This window comes from Drosophila simulans, chromosome 2L (genome assembly GCF_016746395.2).
Source record: "Drosophila simulans strain w501 chromosome 2L, Prin_Dsim_3.1, whole genome shotgun sequence".
In the NCBI taxonomy this organism is placed as follows: domain Eukaryota; kingdom Metazoa; phylum Arthropoda; class Insecta; order Diptera; family Drosophilidae; genus Drosophila; species Drosophila simulans.
The window spans coordinates 16,386,101-16,411,215 of NC_052520.2; the positions used below are offsets into that span (position 1 = coordinate 16,386,101).

General features: G+C 39.1%; 1 protein-coding gene across 4 annotated transcripts in view; it reads left to right on the top strand.

Annotated features, from left to right (window-relative positions):
* The window catches only part of LOC6732532 (fibronectin type-III domain-containing protein 3A), a 121,588-nt gene that overhangs the window by 91,455 nt on the left and 5,018 nt on the right, over window positions 1-25,115 (top strand). For 2 of the 4 annotated variants that reach the window (XM_016180221.3, XM_039298444.2), the window contains exons 3-4: window positions 19,814-19,983; window positions 24,621-25,074. In XM_016180221.3, the coding sequence (XP_016025182.1) occupies window positions 19,814-19,983; window positions 24,621-25,074 (624 nt within the window). Of the gene's footprint in view, window positions 1-1,816; window positions 1,868-19,813; window positions 19,984-24,197; window positions 24,552-24,620; window positions 25,075-25,115 lie in introns of those variants that run through there. The other 2 variants (XM_039298443.2, XM_016180220.3) reach the window with 2 other exon arrangements.

The window sequence follows — 25,115 nt, forward strand, 5'->3', positions numbered from 1 at the left end:
GTGCTGTGGAAAGGGTTAAAAGGTCAACTGGCCGGGCTTGTTAAGTGAACCAATTTGTTTCCAGATAAATATCCAAGTGTTCTTTTATTATAGCCGCCAGCTCCTGAGTGGAAAAAGTTTTTACAAAATGATAATATTTTCATGGGACTTTGGGGCACAGGTCTTCAACACGCTTACATTGGCTTTTTGATAAGCTGGCATATTTTTCTTTTTCTGTCTTCTTTAATAAAATTGTATTTTAAAAATGTCATATGTAGAATTCCTTTTGACCTTATGATTAAGGAACTATTTAACAGTATTTAAATTAGTTTGGAATCAAGCGTTTTTTGTTATTACCCTAAGTGCTGGCTTTCATAAAAATATAAATTAATAAAGGACCAGATAAACCGGAATGGCAACGGATTTATTGTCAAATATTGTAATATTTATGGCTTAAACACTGATATGTGTAGTCATAAAAAAATAACAAAAAAAGTCTGGCACCAAAAACAGTAAAAAGAGTACAAATAAAGACACAAAAACTCAGCCACACCAAGCTGCCTCATAAACCACAAAATGTGTCGAGCCTCATCATAATAATGCATACACACTGATATATGTCAGTACAGCCGACGACATGGCATTAAATCCACATGTTGTCTGGAGGGATCTCGAAAATATAACAAATGTGTTTTCCTATCAAATTGTGTCGCTTGAAAGGCCGAGAACAAAACGTTTTGGCTGTTTCTCAATATAATCATGGATTTCTAGGCCAACCCGAATATTCTCAATCTACATACGATTTCAACCGAAATTTGGGAAATTTTTTTTTGCCACACATGCGGAACATGCAGCACAAACGCCGGGAAACTAAATTATGCAATTAATTTGCCAGCCCACCCCCAGACTCATTAGCCGAAAATCGAAATGACCAGACCAATTTCCAAAAATATAATTTGTATAATTTAATTTTTCAGAAGCGTAGTCACGCCAAAAACACACACATTTACCGCGAATACCGAGAGTTTTAGAAAATGGAAATAACTACCATTTAAATAAATTCTCAATTTACACATATGTATTTGAATAATATTTTGAACATGATTCGTTTTAATTATATGGACATACTTTTGTTAAATATTAAATATTAAATGCTATAATGATATGAAACTCCTTTTGTTAAATATAAAAAAAAAAACAAATAGAATTAATACTAAAGTATAAACGAAAACAACTCTTTTTTGCCAACTGTGAATTTATTTGGTGCGTTTTAAATATTCAAGACTTAAATGTTGGTTTTTGTGATTTACGGTGTTGACATAATTGCATTTCAGAGAAATGAAAAGTTTGTTAACCAACTGTGAAATTACGTAATTTGTTACTTTTTTTGAAAAATATCTATTTTCTGTGAGCTACAATTCCTTACCGAATTTTTAAGCTGCTTAACTTTTTTTAAGACAAAATATATTTTTCTTGAATTCTCTGTGAAAGAGTATTTCATACGCAGACTGAAAAATTCCCTTTTTTTTGTTTGCAATTATATTTGCGGCTTTTTGCGCCTCTGATTGTATGTTGTGTAAAACATGGACCACAAGGACGTGATGCCATAATGAGTATTATTATACATTTACAATTAAAAATATTGAAACCATATGCATATGGTGCAAAGTTATGTCTATGAATTAATAATTGGTTTTCAGCCGCACTTTAAGCACTTTAAACCGTGTAAACAATTGTATAGTGTAATCACTTTGGCCAAATATATAGCATTTATTTAAATGGTAAATACTCTTATACAAATACTAACTTTTGATCTACCCTTTTGTTTCGATTGCAGGTAAGCCACAATCAAAGATGATTACGTATACGCACTGTTTCGGCCTGAAGTGTAAGTGCAAGTGACAAATTCCATTTCAAATTCAATTAGGTACCGAAAGGAGTTTATTTGTGTGCAGCTGACCGCTCAACAAGGTCAGACGTAAAAGTTTCAGTTTTATTTCCTCGTCTCCGACTTTTCTTTTTTTTGCCGTCGGCTGTTATGCAATCCTTGCGAGCACTTCTCCCTCGCGCCCAACGGAAAGTCCATCTCTCTGGGGTCTTGGCAAGCATAGCCATATCCTGCAGTGGCCACGCCCACTCCACACTGCCCGCCCACATCCTTTTCCCCCCCTTTGGCCTTTTTATGGCCACGTGCGAAAATGCGGCAAAAGTTTTACGAGGTCAGGGTGAAGACGCTTGCTTCTCCAAGTTGAAGATGCTGCCGATGATGATGTCACTTCAGTGAAATAATTTGATACAATAAAATTGAGTGGAATGAGTGCAAAGGAATATGACAAATAAATTTGCATGCACGGAGAAAAATAGCACACACACACTTAAGTTAACAAAATATTTAAAGTGTTCGCTATATAAAAAATTTTATTCAGCCATTGCAAAGCAGTAAGAACTAGGGATTCCTGCTACTGTAATATGCAAACCATTTCCTTTGCTTTTACATTAAAGATTTTATGCAATTAAATTCAGCAAACTTTGAGCTGACAAATGTCTTGCGAGTAGTTGGCACTTGTTGCCGCCTTAAAATAAAATATTCCCCAACTCGCAAAACCGAAAAAGCCAAGATCCCAGACGACGTCAACAACTTTGGCAGGTCCACGCCCTAACCATTTGCACAACGCCCCCAGGCGCAAGTCGCATGCAAAGTGCAGAGCTCAGGGATTGTCGGTCTGTCACAGTTCTCTGGGTGTCCCCCACCAAAATGGAGCTGTATCTGGAGTGCTCAAATGAAGCGGAATCCCAGACTCACATGTCTTCTGGCCACACTCAATTCAATTCAATTAAAAGCCGGCACACGCCGCACCCAAAAGCAAGATGGATAAATAGAGAAAACAGGCGAGGGAGACAGTTCGATTTAGTTGAGATGTTGAATAGACTGACAACTTGAATGCTCTATGAATATCTTAAGACTTACGAGAAACTATACTATACTATACAAACCAGTTCACAAAGAACTTCTGCATATGTACATATATAAACAAATGAAACCCTATTTAAAAGATACTTTTAATTGACTTTCAATGTTTGAATCACAAGGCTATAAATTTCGATGCCAATCTTTAGTTTTGTGTATACTTTTTGTTTAATATTTCCTGCATCGCTGATTCGTGTCAGCGAACCCTGAAAATCTGATTAAAAGCCCAACTGAAATTCAGCGAATCGTTATGCGATATATCTTTCACTTTGTTTTGCAGTTTTTTCCCAGAAAATTTCAATTGATACTTGTTTATATTTTTTTTTTTTTTTGTTTGTTAGTCTGATTTCTGTTATTTGTTGGTTTTTGCACTGTCGAAGGGAGGGCAACCAAGCTCTTTGGCATTTTTATTGGGTGTGGGTATTCGACTCACTTACTTGGGGCGTAGAAATGGGAGTGGCAGTGCAGCACTTGCCACAAATTATCCAATGGTTGGCCCAGGTTGCCATTCACTTTTCCACATTAACATCAGGTTTTGTTTTTTTTTTTTTTTTTTGCGCCCAAACCGTGGGGTGGGAAAACCGTGGAAAAGCGAGTGACTGGATTGGCGGTCACTTGAGGTTTTCCATACTCCTTCGCGGGCTGTTCGCTTTCCTCCTGCTCATTTAGGTATTTGTCTGGCACTCTTTTTCAATTTGCCTTTGATGAGTCACAAAATGCCGCTGCATGAGCTCAAACAAAAGCAATGCAAAAAAGAGGGGGAGAAAGCCCCTTCACATTTCTGCATTCACCCGCACTTTTTACGCCCACTTTCACCTGCGACTTGTGTTCTGTTTGCACAACTAGGCAGCAATTACGGCTAATTATGAAATTTTCATTTTACCTTGGCTTGCAACTTTGGTCGAAACCAAGCAAACTCGGTGAGCAAAGCCACAGAAGGCATTGTTATCAAACGAATAATTTTCTTGACACTTTTCCCATGTTATTTATTCAGTGCTATTTAAGCTCATTTTACTGCCCTTAGCCATTTAAAGCTGGTTGATTTTCTTACTATTAATGGTTTTCTGTAAAATATTTCCTGAATTTGCCAATTAAATTTGACAACTTGATTAAATTCTCTTTATATCGCTTTAAGCAACTGCATCTGATTACTTACTTGGACAAACAGCATTTTAATAATTATGCATATTAAATGAGCTTACATACCTGATTGTGATTTATGCAAATCGATGAACCGAATTTTCCTGGGCAATTCCTGGCCGAAGGCCACTCTAAGCGGATAAGTTTCCCCCCGTGGCATTTAGTTTGTCCAACTAATTTCTTATCAATAAAAGTCAAACAACATGAAGAAATGTGCAGGGAAACGACAAATTGACAATCGTGTATTTGTTTTTCTACCAGTTTGTTTGTCACTGCGTATTTGTATCTTTAACGGCATGTGCAGCCAAGTACTGTATCTACAAGATGCAAATTAAAAGCCAAGCGACAGATGCGCCAAATGTAATTCACTTAAATGCTGCTGCCCCTCGACGAGTGACTCACATCCTCAATTTGCGTTCGTTTCAATGTTTACTCCGCTTTCGTTTGCTTTCCCCTGCTCATTCTGATATTTCTCCCTTGTTCATTCATAAATACTCGGATTGGAGAGACGAGAAATGGAGGGGGGGTGCACCTTATCTCCAAACATGTGACGACAATGCATAGACTGCCCATGGAGACTGTTCTTCAAATAATTCTCCGTAGAGCCACAGAGAACGATCTAACTCAGTGGATCGCATTCATAAGCCATCGTAAATCAAATCCGATGATTCATCCAATCGAAGCTCCCAATTTCTTGGGCAAACCCTAACTTATTTTTAGTTTGGCATGTCCGGTTTTTCGCACTAATCGAAATTTCACAGTTTCTGGGAAAGAAATCTTCTGATCTAATCAAAAGAAGTTGCCATAATTTTCAGAAATTATTTCCATTTAATGAGTCACATAATATAGCCAAATATTTGAAATGCTTGAAATTCTTTTTATTGAAAGGAATTCAAAAATCTATATTTTACTTTGCCAGCATTTTTCCCTGAAAATTAACAAACAGCTTCCAAACCGGAAACTGCAGCTCTTTTCCATATTATTATCTTTATTGTGTTTTGCTATAGCCGCACTAATTTATATAAGCCGTCGTATCTGTATCTTTCACCTATTCTAATAAACGTCTGTTGAATGAATGAGTCGTTCTCATCTTTGGCCTGTGAGTCACCTGCCGCCTGATCAACTTTTACTTTTGACAGTGTTTATATTTTGCTGACCAACTTAAGTTTCATAATTAAATTCAAGTTCAAAGACCTGCTAAAGTGGCTGCCGACTAAAATTTATGTCAACATGTCTGAAGCAGACTTTTCCTTCCATTCCACTTTCTTGCTTTTTTTTCTGATTTTGTTTGGTTTGGCTTGGTGTACCGCGCCCTGCTAATGAAATAATTAAAAAATAGTTTTAATGCTGCTGGCAGGCGGAAAAAAAGAGCAAAACAAAAACCATAAAAGTGTCAAATGCAGTTGGTGAATAAAGGCGGCTTAAAAAATCGAAAAAGAAATAACTGCAATTTTTGCAGCTCTGAAAATTTGTGAAATTTCGTTGGCGAAGCGAAAAGAATGTCATGTGTGCGTGCCTGCATGCGAAAAGCAAAGTGAAGTGCGGTGAGGGGCAAGAGGGCGCAGGAGGGCGTGGCAGTCACGGCATGCGAAATGTATCTATTAGATACACGCCTGCGAAATGCGGTTAACTGCATTGGCAGCCGACGCAGTTTTTCCATTTACCGTTAGCTGAAGTTTCAGCTTGCAGCTTTGCAGTTTGGTAGTAGCCCAACCTGACTGCACTTGTATCTGGTATCTCTCAAGCCGTTCTTTGTATCTGAATCTCAAGCCACAGCCTGCATCTGTATCTGTTTCGGTTTCTGTATATCTGTGAAGTGGAAGCGAGTAGAAGCAAGTAGAAGCCGAAGCCAAAGCTGAAGTATTTGGGTCACTCGTTGCCGCTTGGCTGCCACTCGAAGTCGTCTAATGCCTCCTCCAATGGCCATGGCGGGTTTTTCAACTTCTTCTTGGCCGCTTTTTTATTTCAGTTGGCAGTACATTTGGCTGATGCAAAGAGGGGACAGTATTTCGTACTCAGTTTGTTACGCTTTTTGGGCAGGCTACTACTTTGTTGAACACAAATCCGATCGCCGGAGCAGATGATTAAAGCACTCTTCTGAATTGGACACTAGTCGCAGTTTTGTAATCAGTTACTCCTTGATTAAAGGGCATCCTGCTTCAATTACATAGATTTATAAAGAGATTTTATAAAAGCAACTCGTAATTCAAACATTTTTGTAAGGGTATTTAAAACTTTTCAACTTTAAATTACTAACTCAGTTTTTTGGCTGTTGCAAAAGGAAGGCAAAGTTTTAGTTTTCGGTGAACGTTTGCGTATACGTAATTTTTGCATGCTGCTGGCTCTGCGATAAGCGAACTCGCAAATATGCCGTGTGTGTGTGTGGGTTAATTTGAAAGTTTCAACTGTCACAAATGTTATAATTGACGGCAGCCACTTGCGAGCAGTGCATCTGCGAATGTATCTGTGTCGCGTATCTATATCTACATGTGTGTATGTACACACATATCTTTTGTCGAGCGCGTATCTCACGGATGCAGTTCAAATTTCGTTATGCTCGTGTTTAGTGAGCATTTGGCCGTTAAGTGCCGTTAAGTGAGGCATTGAGTGACAATGCCTCGAGATTACGCCCACAACGCCACTCGACTAAATGCAAAACAAAAGACCAGCTGAGTAATGCACTCCGCTCCACATTTCACCCAGGAAAATAGTAAAAAAGAATAAAACGTTGATATACTTGCTAAAAACTGTAACTGCGTACCACGATAGTTGGATAGTTAGTTTCTGGGGTGTGGGAAATCGCTGAATGAGATCAGACGGTGCGTTTTATAGGAAAAGTTGAGCAGATAAAAGGAATTCTTTTGTTGGAAGTGCTGGCGAAATTTGAAAGCTCAACTTGTTATTGCATCTCAGAATGCGCAGTTATCTCACACTTGCATTAAATTCAAGCAAATAGTTATGGGCTTTTGATGAAGTTCACAGAGGGAATTACAAATATCTAAGGCGACACAGATATTCATTATAAGGCAAAAAACACAATTTCCTGGCTTGGAATTAAGCGGCTGGCCAAATTACTTCATGGTATATCTTTGAGTTTAAATGAATAAATAAATTAGAAAATCCTACATAACAGTTGACTGCTCAAATTTAAATATTTTAAGCATGCATGAAAAGATTTCCCAAGAAACAATCGTCGAATGAAACCATTAACCGGGTGCTTATTGAGATAGATTTATAGTACAGTAAAGAAGTCCCAAGTTTGCAAATCCCCGAAACAAAAACCACTTTAACCAAGCCCAAGGTCAATTGCGAAAATATCCATCAGCAAGAGTTGATTATGGCCAAAATCTTGAACGCTTTTTATGGCCTCCAGAAGACGTCGTGTGTGGGACTTTGTGAACTGACATTCAGATGGTAATGTGTTCGTGGGAAAAGTGCAGACGAGATCATTTGGCAAAGACAACGTGACTTTGAATATTTTAGAGAAAACAATTGGCAGAAAAAATATCCATAAACATGGCGAGTGCAATTTATAAAATTGTATCTGTATCTGTGTGACCCGTTAAGCATCTAATTATGCGCGAATATGTATAAACATATATCTGCTGGCTAATACATTCTTGCGTCTTATTAAAATCTTTTCGCTGTTGGAAAAATCTCATTCTCGCTCTTCGCGAAAATCTCTACGCCATTGCCGCTTTTGGAATTTTCTCGTTTTCCGTTTTGCTAATTTCTGCGCATTTTGCTTCGGCTTTGGCACTGCCATTTTCACTTTGCCATTCATGACTTGGTCCGGGCTTTTGGGCTGCGTGTTTATTGCATCCGTTTTGTGGCATACTTTTCGTGCCGCTTTTGTTGCTATTTTTTGCAAATTTTCTTTTATATATATATATTTTTTTATCTGCAGCTAAGCACGAAGCGGATATTGTCACTTTTGCAATTACAACGCGCATAACTTTGCGCACAAAAATAAAAATGCACGCTTTGGAAAATTGCCTTGGCAAAGGCGAACAGTGAATGAAATTGGAGAGAGAGAAAAAAAAAAAGAATAAATAAAAAAAATAGCAGCCGGAGAAAGAAACGATGCAGAGATAAGCAGAAACAATTTCATAAAAAAGATAAAGAATAAATAAACAATTCAATTGAAAATAATTCCGCAAAGCAGAGGAGCGCAAATAAATGGCAAGAGTTTCCAGCAAAATACAAAAATGGGATCAAGTCAAGGCAAACGGAATTAAATCAAAACGAGAAGTCGAGTGTGCCAAGTATCAGATTAAAATTGCGAACGAAACGAGTATCTTTAATCGAAAATTAAATAGCAGTGCGAATGTTGTTTAAATTTAAATTAAATATGGGCAATTTAAAACGTGTCAAAATTGTCACTTATGGTGGAAAAGCAATATAAATTTTATAGCTACATTTTATACCCATTTGAAACAAAAAACCTCAGTTATATTTCCCACCTTGTTAAGGTCATGAGTTCACCACTTACATTCGTTTCAGTCCATTTCCCAGCCAATTTATGCGCCGATCTTCAGATCTTCACAAGAAAGCAAGCGGATAAAACCCAAAATCGTCGACAACTTTCACATTTTCGGCCACAATAAAAACAAAAATATTTTTTCAGAGCGCTCAACTTTGGCATATTTTCTTATGTCGGGCCCTCGAAAATTTCAAAGACGAACGCGACGCGTGCAAAAGACAAAAAAAAAAAAAAAAATAAGACAAAATCTCCAAAATCTCAACAAAAATCCAATGAGTTCAACGAACGCAAATGAAGAAAGAGTAAAGACCTAAACAAAACCAAACAAAAAGTCACGAAAAGAGCTGGAAAAAATTGTTATAAACAGGCAGCATATAATTAACACAATGAAGTGCAGAAGTAAGCAAAGAAATCAAAGCAAAAAAATGTTTAAACAATTTTTGCATGGCAGCCAAAAGTGCCAAGATGTTTGCCAAAGGCTTGCAAAATCTCCAGTGAACCAATGGAATACTTGGTGAAATTCCAACGAAAAATATTCACTTTTTTTATTATTATTATTTCAAAATAAAACGTACAAAAAATCCAATAAAAACGCGGAATGCACAACAAAGCGACGAAACGCATTCAATCAAAGGCCATGTTGAAAAAAAAAAGCAATCGAAATAATAATTAAATAACTTCGCTGGAAATTTTCGACTAATGTCGCCTGCACAAACACAGCAGACCAACAAATAATTAAAAAACAAAAATTCACCAGCGAATTCTTGGCGTAAAAATGATTTTTAATTTGCTGGTAAACAAATTTAATTAATGCTTGTTTATACTGTCGAAACTAATGGCTTTATTCTCGAAGGAATTATGGTTTCATCAAATGTTATCATTCAAGGAAAATCTAAAAAACATTTTGCCTGGTTTTTTTTTAGCAATAACATTTTTAGCATACTTAATGTGATTAATAAATTAGCAAAATTAAAGCCTTTTTAAAGTGTGAAACTGGCGCTGTCAATTCAGATTTATTTATTATTAATATTCGCATGCGATCTTTGCTCCACAAATCAATGTTCATCAAAAGGGGGCGTGACGAGGGGAGTGGCGTGAGTAAGGAAAGGAAAACAAAAATTAATTTTGTCATAAAACGCTCATAAAATATGTTAACTAAAAGAAATGGGAATCCATAAACATATATGTAGATGCCGACGACATCGGTGATGGACAGTGGGTGAAAGGGCGTTATGTATCCGTAAGATACATATGTGTATGTATGTATTTAGGTGGCTGTCAAAGTGACGCCATTTACGGTTTGACAGGCACAACAACTGCAAAAACACCAGCAAATGGCAGCAGGCGTCGTTAGTCTGTCTGAATTTGGATGATGATGATGGGAAAAGGGGGGGCGGGTCTGGAGTGACATATGTGGATGGCAGTTAAAATTGCTCGCTAGCTGTCAATAAATTGAGCTTAAATCACGTAAAAGTTGCCGCTGAACTGGGGGAATCAATTTTTGTTTTAGCCAGAAAGTAAAAGAATTAACTTGCAAAAGTTTTGGTAAACAATCGCAAAGTATTACAATCACAGACACACAAAAGGGCCATCTTATGTATAATTTACAAATTATGTTAGCAAAGTAGAATATTTAATTTATATAGAACCATCAAGTTCCAGTTGTTCATTAAAAAGAACAATTAAGGCAAACCTTATGGGAAATTGAAAAGTTTTCCCTGGCCAAAACGGCTTCACTTGAATGTGTTTAATTTGTATTTTACGCCTGAATATTCTTCAGCCACAAAGGGTTGCCAGCAAAAACCAAAAAAAAAAGAAAAATAAATCAAAAAGGATGATTAATTAAGGTTATTGTGATTAATGTTCCCGCCCGAACCCCAAGGTCTAAGCATACAAATCAGCGGAGCGAACGACTGACGGCCGGGAACCTTTTCGAGAGGCAAGAAAACAATGACCAAAAGACGCCCCAGTCTATATACATAGTCTGGTATATATCCCACTGACCCAAATCCGATGCGACACCTTTGTGGGAAGTGGGAGTGGCAGGTGGTGGAGCCCCGGAACTCAACAGCTGAGCAAACATTTGATCTGGCTGCGGTTCAGTGGCGCTCAAACTGTGACAGGTGCAAATTGTTGAACCTCTGTCTGTCCGACTGCCTGTCCGCTTGTCTGTGTGTCCTTTAGCACCTGTACTGGGTCAGACACACATACAGAGATACGAAAACACTGCAGGCCCTTTTCCCCGGATTTTCCGACTGTCATTTGTTTTCCTGCTGCTGTTTTTCCTCTTTTCTGGCTCTCCTGTACAAGTTTTATTGGTCTGCGTCTGAGTTAAGTCTGTTTAAATTTTCTTGTTGTCCCGGGGCGTTTTTTCATGTTTTGTCCTTGAAGTATCCTCAGTGGCTGCGGCCTTATAAATCTTCTCTTGGACAAAATGGCGCAGCACGTAAGTCGCCATTGGTATTGGTATGCGTGTGACTAAACAATTGTGGTTAAGCATTTAGTATCGCATAATAAGTGTTCTACTGTTACAAAACTAAAATGCAGCGTTGTTATTTCTATTTTATTAATATTGTTTCTTTTTTAACCTTAACATATTTATGAGTTAGAACTTTATAAAACCACTATTTCAACTAATTTAGTTTTCTTAGTTCTAGTTTTGTGGCCTGCACTGTGCATTTGATTCGTTGTCTCTGAAAGGGAAATAAATTATTTTCTGCTTCGGTTATCAGTGAACATAGCCTCATTTTGTCTTTTCACTTTTGTTTTGGGCCATTCGTGTTGCCAACTAATTGTGCCGCCTTTCTCGCTTACCTCACTGCCCCGCCCACTTGGCTTTGCATGTGCTCAACAATTTATGATCACTGCGGCTTAGCGGAGTACTCGTACAAGGGAAAAAATCGAGTAAAAAAGCGCAGCAGCATCGTTTGTCGCGGCATAAATAAAATTAATTATTCAGGCAAAAAGGCAACGGCTTCGGCTTCGGCTTTGGATTTAGCATTGGCTACACAGAAATGGCAAAATGGCCAACTGGCAACGTCCGCAGAATCCAGCGATACAAACCAAAGCCGTAAAAGTCAAGAACAACAGCGTATTGAAATTTAAGTGCCGCCAAAAGGCAAAAGTCGTGGTCTTAAATACGCTCGATTGAAACGCGGGACGACAAGGTATTTTTGTCTGTAAGAAGCAACAATTATTTATCCGAGGGCAAGCAAAGATTTATTACCAAAAGTGGGGTTAATTTCGCGGTTAACAGGGGTTTCAAAGAGGCAGATACTTAAAGAGATTGCTAAACACCTAATACCAGTATTAACGTGCATTGCAAATGTGTTTTTGTTTTATCCATATAGCAAAAAGTAACTTACATGCATTCTCTACTTACAGAATTACTTTGTTCAGAACGTAATTGCAAAAATATCTCGAAAATTAATTAATAACAATTAGTGTAAATTTCGCCATTCCCATGGCTAATGTTTCTTATTTGTACTAAGTGCTGCGCTCGGAAATCCTGTAAATCTCTTGCGCTGCTTAAATATTTTAACAAAACAACGGGTTAAACCAAAGCAAACAAAAGCCAAAGAGAAAGGAAACAAGCGAACAACGGTTTAGCTACAGCTCCACAATGACCACGCCCCCGCGCCTTGGCCAACGCCCCCAATCTGTGGAGTCAAGTCTGTGGGGGGAAGGAAATTAATTACGCACGCTTTAAATTTGATTTCATTTGTTTTCGTTCCAGCAGTTCTCTTTGGTTAATTTAAGTATACTTAGAAAAAACGTATTTTTCCAAAAATATTAGGAAACTGTTTATTTTTAATTGAGCCAAATTTTCACAATGAGTTAAAATATATTCCAATAATTTTATTATTATTAATAAAATAATATATTTGTGAAATCAATTTAAATATATTCCTATAATTTTATTATTATTCTTGAAATAATATATTTGTGCAAGTAAGATTTCTCTACATTATTCTTTTTTTTTTCTTCGTAAATAAAAACACAAATACAAAATTTCACTTGGTTTGCCAGCTTACTTTTGATAATATGCATTCTATGTTTGTTTTTGGCTGAGTGTATTACTTTTGCGCTCCTTTCTAGCCACCCACTTTTTACCCCCTTCCGCCCTTTGGCCACTTCTCCCCTTTTCGTTTGGCGTTGGTCATTCGTCTTCCATTTCGTGTTTTAATGAGCTTCATGCGCCACACGCTGATTTCGCTTTCTTCGCCTTTTGCTCGTTTTTTGTTTCGCTTTGGCTTGTTATTATTATTGTTTCTTCTTTTCCACTCTGGGATTCTCCGCTCTCTTTGCCACCGCACAGTAATATTTAATTTTTGCATTTTTTTTCCTACTCACTCGCTGGCAAATTGCAAATTGCGGGTTAGCATTTCTTAATGTCAATGCCATTGTAGCGGGCAGAAGAAGAAGAATCACTCTGCTGGGTGGCGGTGGTGGAGAGGGGGAGGGGGAAGAATGCGGAGTGGGAGGGTTCTAAAACAAAAGACCAGAACGAAATTGGCGAACTCTCGGCAATAACCGGACTCTCACACTGAAAAAAATACATCTAGACCATAGAATGGAGTATGTTATTCATACTTTTTACTCACTAACTTCTTACTTATTTGCTTACGCTTAAATGAATCTTTTCCAAATTAAATAATTACCCTGATATATAATTTAAGTTAGTTTTTGTGAACAACTAACTTATTTAAGTAAAATAATTTAATTTTACCCATGTAGACTCCCTGGCCAGAACAACGAAAATAAAGCTTTTCCCTCGTCCTTCGTTTTTTGGCTTAAGTGGGCAAGTTAATTGAATTGGGGCTTATGCGAGGGCAAGGAGTTGGGTGGAATACAGTTCCTACTAATTGTTAATTGCTCGGGGGGAGGGGGGTGGCTCCAAGAGGAAGAAGCAGAAAGAGCCAGGAGCACTGCATGCATTTATGGTAATGCAAAAGGCGAGCGGCAAATGGCGAACATCGAAACAAACCGAAAACCCAGCGGGCGAAGAAATTGAAGTGCGGATCAGGACCGAAAGTGCAACAAATTGAAAGTGTTAACGATTGTGGCTAGGATTGCCAGGGGGAGGGGGCAAGTGGGGGGCCTTCCAGGAATAATTAAACGGGCTGATTAAGTGGAGCTATAATTGCTGTCGAGCGGGGGTTCCGATTACGAACAGTTTGCCAAACTTTGCGGCGCGCTTAAATTATTTCTGCGCGCTAAAAAGTTTTCTAACAGTCCATTAAATAATGCAAATAAAACTTTGCTCACTGGATTAATTTTTCATTATTTCTATTTATTTTTGCCATATTTATTTTGGGTTTGTTCATAACCATTTATTTTGATCAAACCCCATTAAGTTTATCTGCTCGCATTTATCATAACCACAAAAACTAAACCATTAAGAGTTATGTACCGAACATTTTAATTGTTTCAAACTAATAGTTTTATGATTTTATCGGGACAATGGTTGAAACTAACTTCCATCTTTCGCAATGGGTTTTTTGTAATTAAATTGACTTTAAAACTAAACCTTTCTTGACGTATCTTTAAGCTATAAATTACCAACCCTATTCACAGGGCGGTAAATCCCTTGCAACGTCTGTAATTATTTCTAAATTCTCAAGCTTAGCATCGTTAACCATATGGTTTAGCCCACCTGCCGATTACACCACTAATCGGTATAAATCTCGTAACTAAACCGAAAATACGCCCCATTAGCCCCGCCATCCACCTGATACATTATGCACCTGATACGGCGAAGACATTAATTTAAAGCCGGCAAGAAAAGCCCTCTTTCGCCCCCAAACTTAATTTGCCTGAAAGAGACAAAACCAATAAACCAAATGCTGACTTATAGCCTTGTTCACGTCACAGACGAAGGTCAGGGGGTGGGCTTTTCCGCGGAGTAGGAGGATGAGGAGGGGAAAGGACCTTGGTTTATCGCTCAGACAACGCGCAATTTTTCGTTTTAATAACAATATTTACTCATCATAAAGTATAAATGAAGGCATAATGTGTTGACGGGCTGAATGTTCGCATATATAAATATGTATGTGTGCAGACATTAATGTACATATACATCTCCTGGGAAATGGAAATGGGTGTAGATGTGTGGGTGTTACTGCGGCGGTCACATCTGGCTGCCACGCCTTCGTTCGGCAAAGCGCCCGTTTTTCCCCTGGCTGGTGACACCAAAATTTCACGTCTATTTCAACGCTTTTTGTTTCATTTATTCACTTTTTGTCGAGCCATTTTTGCGCTTCTCTATGAGGACTTCACTTAGGTGACATACAAAAAGCCAATATTTGCCTGACGGGGGGGAAAGCAGACAGAGGCTGTGTGTTTGCCTCGTCAAAGATATTGGAAATTCAAATAAAATGGCAGCCTCTAAGGACACTGAAAAAAGGTAGCCTGGACTTGAAACTGGCCTTGAAAACCTTTCAAAACAAACTTTTTATTTGTATAATTGGAAAAGAAGCTATATTTCCTATATTCATTAAGCTTAATTTGCAACATAGTTGTTAAATATTTTATACATTTTTCAAATAATACATATTTTCGCTCAGTGAAGTTGTGAAACAGGACGTGCGACACGTGCAGACTGGCAAATGGCGCTAGGTGGCGCCACCCCAACTCACATTCCTCGTCCGCGTGGGAAATCAACTTCCCCTATTCGCCCATCCCCTTCGCCATTTTTCACCCCCTCGACAAACCATCAATCAATGAGTCTTAGAGCATTTTGTTGCCTTCGATTTGTGGGCAAGCGTTTAACGGGGCGTATGCGCAATTAATGCGCGATGTCGTGAACAAAGTGAAGAGAACTCTTAAAGAAATTTTCTGCCAGAGCTTTCCATGATGGAATTCGTGAGTGCTCTGCTCTAATTGCATTTTGCGAAAGCTGTTTTTTTTCTGTATTTTGTTTCATCATAATTATCGAGATAATTACGCACGCATCGTTAATTGGATGGGATGCGAATTAAGGGGAAAGAGGGTTACGTAGGGAAACTGTGAATTAAAGAGAATGGGAGAGACACGCAATTATCATGAGATCGGAATTAGAGATAAGTGAGGAAAAGTGTTGATTTAATGAGCCAACTAACCGCAAACTGGTCTAGATTTGGTGGGTAATTATCGAGAACATCAAAGCGATGGAAGAAAAGCCATTTGGGAGTTAACTTTCGCAATCAATAGTGTAATATCAAATTGACACCACCCTGTGGAAATCATTTGCATATCCGCCAATCGAAAAGAATCATAAATCAAGCTCAAGACAATCGAAAGTTTATTCAACTCCCTGGGCGTTCATCAAAAGGAATCTTGAATCTTATTATTCATATAATAAGATGAATTCCTCGACAATAACTCACTTCAGCAAATCGAACAAAACATTCAATCGGATGAAATGTCTACTGGAATTTCCTTGACTGAAGTCTTGCTTTTTGGCTACTAACCCAATTGTTATTAATTTTATAGGCATTTGGTGCGTGTTATGCCTGTGCGTGCTGCCAACAATCGAAACTGCCAGACAACGGCCCTCACCCATGACCCCTGACCCTGAAGCAGCGACACTGACTAACTGAACAAGTGACAAACTGAGGTCTGCAGAATGGGTGGCTCAACAATGCGTAACAACAGGAAAGCAATAACAATTCGCAATTAGCCCAAACGCGTTTGGGCCACAACTTTATTTTGACACTGTCTACCAAGGGCAAGGAAATGGTGGGGTTAAGGGGGCCAACGAGGGTTAAGGGTGCGTGCAGGGGACAAGGTCAACGCATCGGGGCAGAAAATTAAAGTGGCTGATGAGGACCCAGCGAGGGTTGTTACCTGAGTTACGAGACATTTTTAAGTACTTATAACACTCATTTATGTAACCCATGGTTTCATTGCACTTGTGATTATCTTAAATTTATACATCAACTACTTTTCAACGAATAAAGGGCTTTTATTACCCATCTAAACTATTGTTCCTGTTCAAAAGTTTAAACCAATACATATATAAAAACTTTTCAAACTTCTTTCTTAACTTACTATTATAATTTCCTAAAAAGTTTATACATTCTCAAAAGCTCCTTAGAACTTCTAGGTAACTTACACTTTCCTTGGCGAAAATACCTTTTCATGCACCCCAACCCCAAATCGCTCCTTAAGCAGTTTAGCATTAATTAAGTTTGAGTAAGAGTTGCAGACACTCGCGGAGAAAGTCGAGGAGGTTTTGTCGCTGAAGTATAGTACTTAATTTAACTGTCTGTCTGCTGGCCAAGTGATAAGCTATTTCCCCCGCAAACTCGGAAGCCAGCCCCGTTTCGCCCAACTAATTGCTGCCTTTTAACACTTGAGGGGAATTTCACTGGCCATCTATCTCGCTCTCGGAACGGTGTGCATTTCCTGGCCAGACAATCTTCTCCGGCCCCTGAAAACCCCCCATTTTCCACTACCTTACTCACTCGGAATGATTAACTGCATCGGGTATTGGGGAAGGGCGGGAGCAAACTCTTGGTTTCAGTTTATCAGCCATCATCGGTTGTCCGCTTTTCAGTCGCATTATGCGTCAGCGCACTAAACCAACATTTTTACACCTAAGAGCAGATGAAGTAACTACGGGCAAGGGGACTACGGAGTGGGGGGGACTGGTCTAGTAATTTCTGCCGGCGGATGGCATTTAATGCATGATTGAACGGCGGGGCCCAGCATTTTCGGCCTGAATGAGTGCGAGACATGGCTAAGCGTATTAACAGGCGCATTACCGTTAAGTTTACAGTTTAACTATCAAAGCGGAGCGGGGGAATCCCCTACACACCTACCTGCCTCACATGCCAACCCAACACTGCCGCATTCGTCACACTCAACCACACGATAACCTCCCCACAATCCATTTGCCAACATTACGCATACGCCGCGTGGTGTCCATAAAAAATGCAACTCTGCATTGTTTAGCCAGCGAAACAGAACAGAAGGCGCACAAAAAACAACAACAAGAAGGGCAAAAGCAGCAGTCGAGTGCCGAGCTTGAAATACCTCTTAATGTGCTAAGCTGAGGGATAATTCTCAGTGCTAGTTGCACATAAAACTAAACCTTTCAAATTAATAACTTTAGCTGTTTTTGGTATTTGTAGATGGTGACTAATTAAAGATTTACCGAAAAGAATAGATATCTGCATGCTTAATCCCTTGCTTCTGTATCTTGGTGTTCATATAACTTAGTTCGCTATTCTGATAAAGTTTATGAAAACTTTGTACGTTTGGAATTCTTTTCTTCTGTTGGTAACACGTTTCTACTTTTCCACGAATCTAGTGTACCATTTTACTCCACAAGTACCGGGTACAACAACTAGAAGTCATGGCTTTTCCCGTCGAACGAAGTGGTAAATAGAAGGAGAAAACTCCGAAAATGGGCCACCAGTGGGCATGGCCACGTTGCTCCTACGTGCCCCGGCATGCAAAGTGCAATTCTGCAGCTGGGAATCGCATTTTAAACCATCCATATTGATGTGCAAACATGGAATGCATTTTATGATGAACATGGATTTCTGACTCGCTCTTTTTCTGTTTGGGCTTTAAATATTAATGGGTATGATAAAGCGTGGGAATTTAAGTGAAGGGCGTCAAGTGGGGCCAATATTAAGGCTTTAATACTTCAGCATTTCATAATACTTCATAATTTATAATAATAAGGAAAATACTTGTGTTCTTTGATTCGTGAGCCGGAAAAGCATGTTAATTCAATCACGGTATTTATAAGAACACACCAATAATAATTCAATTATTTCACTTGAAATACATTTGTATCAACGAGACTGGTCTCCTTATCATTTATCAAACCGAATTATGCGCTAATCTCGACCAGACATCGTCAGTTAACAAATGTTTGCTCGCTCGCAGTCTTTAGCTTTTTCCATTATTTTCTTCGTCGCATTGCAGCCAAAAAAAAAAAAAAATAGATGGCGGCAAACAGAAGAGGAATGGAATTGAAAAGCAATACAAATCCACAAATCAAAATATATCTTAAATGTTTGAGGGGGCAGCTTTCGGGGCGGTCTGCTGTCGTTTATTCTGTGGCAATGACATGCGACAACGTTGCAGTTGAAATGGATCCCCAGATGGAATGGAAATGGCCGTGGAATGGTAGCTCTGATATTAGTATTATCCCTCGCCAGCCGCCCATTCCCCTCGCCCTAATGACAGTGGCCAAACCAGAACCAGAACCAGAACCCGAAACAGATCCAGACAATGCTGAGGCTATGATTCCGATTCCGATTCGGATGCCCTGCCAAGAACCCCGAAAACTTCTTTTGTCCACCCCTCTCTTTCACTCCGCAATTCTCGATTTTTCTCTCTCTTCACGAAGTGAGGCTGCCAAGAAATGTTTGCTCTAGAGATTTCTATGTTTCCAACACACATTTATTAAAGCCAACTATCGAGTGGACAGAGGGGCAGTGCAGCGCAGTGCCTATGACAGGAGCGGCACGGGAATGCACGGGTTGGGCCGGGCTGGATATTAATCATCGGGCAGACTTAAATTGCAATTGAAATCGGAATTGGGCAACGGTGCGTATGCGTATCGTAGTTGAGTAGTTCGAGGCGACGAGGGAGCCAGAAATTGGCAGACTCTGTCAAGCATTTGTTGGCTGCAGCAAACACAAACATACATATTCAAATGTATACACTTAGGAAAATCGGTGAAAGAAAATAATAATGCAATGAAAAAAGTATTTGAAGCTATTTAGAAGATTAATATATAAAGATTTTTATAAATAATTCGATTTTCTCTGCATATGCATACTATCACACTTTAAATTTAACATAATTTTATATATCCGAATACATTAAGACTTATTACTTAGTGCCACAACTAAGTAATCAATTCCTCGCTGTGCATATATATTTGCACACATCCAAAAAAAAAAAGACAGAGAGTCGGCTAGGAAGAGAGAGATATCCATTAAGCAAACACAGAGAAATCGCCGCTGACATAAAGCAGCAATGGCTGTCCTGGCAATGTCCTGAATCCCCCCAAGTCCTTTCTCGCGCGTATCTGGCTGCCGCCTCGCTGGCGCCAGCTGTCGCCTGCTTTAACTTGTGCCCTCATACATGACTATACGGCACATGTATGAGTACCATTTTGTATCTGCGAGATAGTCGCACTCGAACTCGCACTCGCACACTTGCTCATATCATCAGCATATTGGCGCTCGTTGAGGAATCTTAAGTAACTTGTCCCCCTTTTCGTTCGGTACTTACAGGTCCCGCCGTTCAGATGGTCTCCCAGAACCGACCTCCACCCCCGATGCCGGTGCCCGTCCAGGTGCCGCAGTACGTCAACGAGAACGGAACGCTGACCCACGTGATGCTCTCGCCGCAGCAGTACCAGCAACTGCATCCTGGCCAGGGACACCTACATCCAGCGCCATTCGTAAGTAGATATGTTTAAAATCACAAGATTAAGTTATTATACCATAAGCTGTGGAAATTCTATATATGTAAAAGTAGAGTTTAGAACTGGAGGTACAAATTTAATTTATTATTTCTCAAGCCTAAAGTAAATAATTCATAATAATAATAGTACATTCTGTAATTGAATTAATCAATATCGAAGCACGTTTTAAGCGGAATCGGAAAACAGTACACGAATCCCAAACTATCTGCAATCGAATAGATGGAAAATAGTATCTCATTTCCAGCCCATTGGCGGATTTCCTTTGCTTATCAATTAATTGACAGCTAATTGAGCGAACAACCAGCAATCAACAGCAATAATTCCCTGATGCTTATTCGATTTAAAAGCGAAATTTGCATTGGGGGCGTCTGTAAAAATAATTTATTGACCAAATGTCGCCGTATGCGGCAAACAAACCGGATTGGATCCGGGTGAAGTGGTTCCTGGAAAACTGAAAACTGTAAACTAACTATTCAATTTCAGCCCGACTCGGGATTCGGATTCGATGCAAATGCATTATGAAGCTGAACCGGGTCGAAACAATGGCTAAAATGGGTAAACTTTTACCTAAACAATAACAACAATTTAAGTAAAGTTTAAACAAAAACAAAAGCGGAAAAACAGTTGGCCAGCTGTCGGTGCTTTTGTGTTTATAATTTATTTATTCATCGGTTGGCTTAAGTTTGTGTTTTTCACCAGCAATATCGTTTTGTTTGTTCGCCGTTCTACGTTGTAAGGGAAAACTCGAGGGAGCCGAGGGGAAAAGCGTGAAATTTGCATAACTAATTAGTTCATTTCGCACAATTCCAAAGTCCCATTTACGTTGCTCAATTTCTGAGTCACCGTGCGCAAATATTTGAATGGCAAATGCATTCGGTTGCAGTGTGCTTATCGTTCGAATTCGTTTCATTGCATTTCGCGAGCTGTCATTTAGGCGTGAGCTTTGACAATTGTTCTGCGAAATTGTTTGGCCAGAATGCTAATTAGCCAGTTGGGAATAGCTGCTTGCCAACTGTGAGAAAGTAACCGCGTTACGATTGTCAGGTAAATGGTAATTTTTTAAGGTAAAGTGAACTTTAAAGATAAACCTATCCTTTTCGATTCCTCTCTTTTCACTACCCCCTTCCCCCATTCCTAAAATACCTTCTTTTTAAACATAATATTTATTCAAGTCATTTTTTGAAGTTAAGCTAAAATGACTTCTTGGGTATTTCTAACAATTAAAAACCAAGCTAATAGAGTAATAACGCATTTACACGTACAAATAATTAAAGTGGTGAGTCACAAATTTGAAGCTTACGGAAAAATGATTCTATGGCTTTGCTATTTGATTAGGGGTCATTAAAAGTTAGATCAAAAGGTATATTTAAAAAAAAGCCTTTTCCTTCCTCTTGTTTCATTTCACTGCTACAAATTTCCTTGCTTTTGTTTTATTTCGGCTATTAACATGCAGAACTAGTTGGCTCCCATGGAGATGGCAAGTTCAAAGTTGGGGCTGCTGCATTCCAGTTAAATTGCCTTGCTAATTTGCAAAATGTAGACGAGCGAGAAAGAAAAACGCTTGTTAACCAAAGCAGATGAGCGTTACATAGTCACATCACGTTTCGGACCCACAACTGTTGCTCCCGTCGCCACTTATGTCTAATAATTTAATAATAACAATTTCATTGTACAGCATAAACATTGCTCTCATCTCTTTTATGTGCAGAAATCGTAAAAAAGTTCACAGCAAAATTGAAATAGTTTTCATTTCCATGGCTGGAAATGCCTGGCCAAGATGAGGCAGATTCCCCGAACAATCCCCCAGTTCGTGACTTGACCAGACTACAAATCCGGTTCTGGGCTAGCGCCTAGCGCAATTGAAATTCTATTGCCCAACTCCCCCTCTTTAGGTTATTTATTGTATTATTATCAATTGCTCAATTAAAGCCAGAATTAATTGCACTGTGAATTCTATAATTTTCAACGATTACGCGCTTTCCGTGAGGTTTTAATTTACTGACACTTTGTCGCTGATTTATTTGTAAATAGTAGACACATCGATCACATAAATAAAAGAACTTCACAAGCATTATGTATGTTCATCGTTTTAATTAAAATTTAATTGCTTGCAAAGCAATCAAATCAAAAAGAAGTTAAATCTATACCATATTTATGGCGAGAGGAGTTTTAAAATAGAGATGAAGAAATATTTTCAAAAATGCTGCATTTATGCTGACGACTAAACGGGCGATTTGCATAACAATTTGTAGGTTTTAGTCGTTGTTTTTCCCAAATTGAGTTAGTGCAAGCCACTAAAAGTTGCAGCTTGGTCGTGCCCGCTGCTGGCAGCATTGCTGCTCATGACTCTTAATTGAACTCCACTTGAGCTGAACCTGGCTATCACAATTTTACATAACCCGCCAATCCTAATGCCATTTTCCCAGTGGAAAACTTGATTAATGCAGCGGGCAACCACTTCATCCGCCTCGCACTCAAATTCGGATTCCAGCTTGGACACATGTGGCTTCGTCACGCTTTGTTGCTGAAATGAAAGTGCCGGCGGTGACTGCTCGGCTGACTCCGCCATTCCGACTTGACTGGCTGAGGCTGAATTTTCCTTGACTTAATTAACAATTTGCTGCCACCACACGGCAGAAACACACACTTGAGCGTACAGCGGCTAGACATGGGAAACTTTTCAGGGGGGTTTGCCATTTTGCCAAATACGTGACCAAAAAAGAGTTAGATCTTGAAGCTATATTTCAAAATGTGACTCGGCAATGCAAGATGGTCCATTTTTTAAGTTTAATTATGGGTATAAATCTATGAGGGAAATTTGTTAAATATTTCCCGAATGCAAACACATTTGCCATAGTATCTGAAACCCCTTTGTTCGCGCGCCACTGTTCGAAGCACAGAAATTCGCATGCTGCACTTACAAATGGCAGCTTCCGCTTGTGTGTTTATGTTGAAATGTTTATAATTTGATTGTATGCTAATTTGCATAGTCGGTGTTGTGGTATCCATTATGCAACTTGACTCGAAATAACGGTATCTGTCGCACCATTGAAACCGAAAACGAAACGAAAACTCCCTCGCAGTACAAGTTATAATCTTCTGTTTCTTTTTTTTGCCCATTTGCTAATCCGGCTTCTTTTGTTCTCCTTTTTTATTTCTGTTGTATTCGAGCATAAACCGCAAAAAAAAAAACTCATTAACTTTGACCCATATTTTTTCGTATATTCATAGTTGATGATCATCCCAAAAGAACCGTGGTGAGAAACGCTTGAAGTGTACAAATTGCACAACTCACATGAGGCCAACTTTGGTCATGTAAAATCACGAAATTAGTGTAATTTCAGCGAAAACAGTTTGCTACAGTTTTACACCGATTGGTGGGCCAAATTATCAATAATCAGTTAGGCCACTTTGGTCATTTTTAGATAATATAAGCAGCATGCGGGCGTGGCTAATTGCCCATATCCGGAAAAGCAATTTATTTAATGATATGCTGGGGAAATCGGTATAGTCTGAAATAAATTAAGATCATTTTGAATATAAATGGAAACACATTTGGAAAAAAAATGAATTAACTTGGGCATAGCGATATTTTTTTTTGACTATATCGACAATATATTTGTTTACTTACATTACACAAACATGTATAAATAGGAAATCATATACATTTTAAAATTCTCTTGAGTATATTGCTGACTTTTGAACAATTACCTAAAAGAATTACATGTTTCTAAATAATATTTATACGCTTAATTAAAGAAAAGCTGCGTTCAGTTCGTATGCTAAACTATTACATTTCAAATGTACGCGCTAAGTTGTCACATGACAAAAGCTCACCAGTAGAATACCACGCAGTGACAAAACAAAAAGCTGGCTGGTGTGAAACTGGCTACCCTAAAATGCTAGTGACTATAAAGCTGTGTTGTCAATTTAGATTTTTAATTTTACAGTTATTTTTAAAATTTTTTAATATACTTCGACATTATTACCTATTGTATGAGGAGTGTCTTCCCTAATTATTTTAATTAAAACCTAATTATATTCTTTTTTATTATGGATTATGATTATTATGTATGTCCTTAATTTTCAATCAGCTGTTTTGCGTAAAAAGTAACACGGATGTTTCCTAGCAATTGAGCATCCCTTGTGCATACTTCATAAGCGTTTTAAAAAATACTGATAGAGTGGTGGTATTTTTCCACCTCAGCAAACGCAGCCCCACTGAAAACGTTTAATTTGATGTTCCTTGAATTTATACGGGTTTAGTTACTAAGCGTTACTAGTTAGTAGTTCCTAAAAAATCGGTGCAATGCACCTAGACAAAAGTCGAAGGAATTTAGTGCGCGAAGAAGTCGCGTAAATTGTCTGCTTCCGTTTTGCGAAAGATAAGAAACCGAAAGTCAATAAGTTGTTATCAGTTTGTTTTTAGTCGTCGGCCTGTTCTTTTGCGAGATATTTTTAGCCAGCGTGTATAAGTTGACGTGGAATTCGATTCTTTCAGTCAAATAAGAATGGATGGTTCGAAGAAAACGCTGCTTATTAAAGTAAAAATTAGATTGTAACCAACTAAATGCTGAACTTGATAATTAAGTGCAATTTTGAACACCTTTCAGATAAGCGCGAATGGCACTTCGCATTTCTACACCCCGGTGGCGGGCTATCCTGGCCCAGGACCTGCGGGCAATGGTCCACCACACTATCACTTGCCGCCACCACCGCCGCCGCAACAGCAGCAGCAGCCACCACAACAACCACAGCAGCAGGCGCCCCAAGGAGCACCACCGCCACAGCAACAACAACAGCAGCAGCAGCAGCAGGTGGCACCACCTTCGGTCCAAGGAGCACCAAGCGCTGGAAGTGTAGGTGCAGCCCAAGGAGCACCAGCCACTGCGACAACCACCCATACACACGCCCATTCGCACTCCCACTCACACGCCCACTCGCACACACATCCCCAGCCACATGCACATTCCCCGCACTCGCCATCGCCGCCCAATTATCGGGATGAACGCAGCCAGCGGCAGCACAACAAGCTGCTCCGGAAGCTGGAGAAGCAGCGGGAGTCAAGTGAGTATCCTGCGGCGAAAGCATGCCACGTATTCACGTAT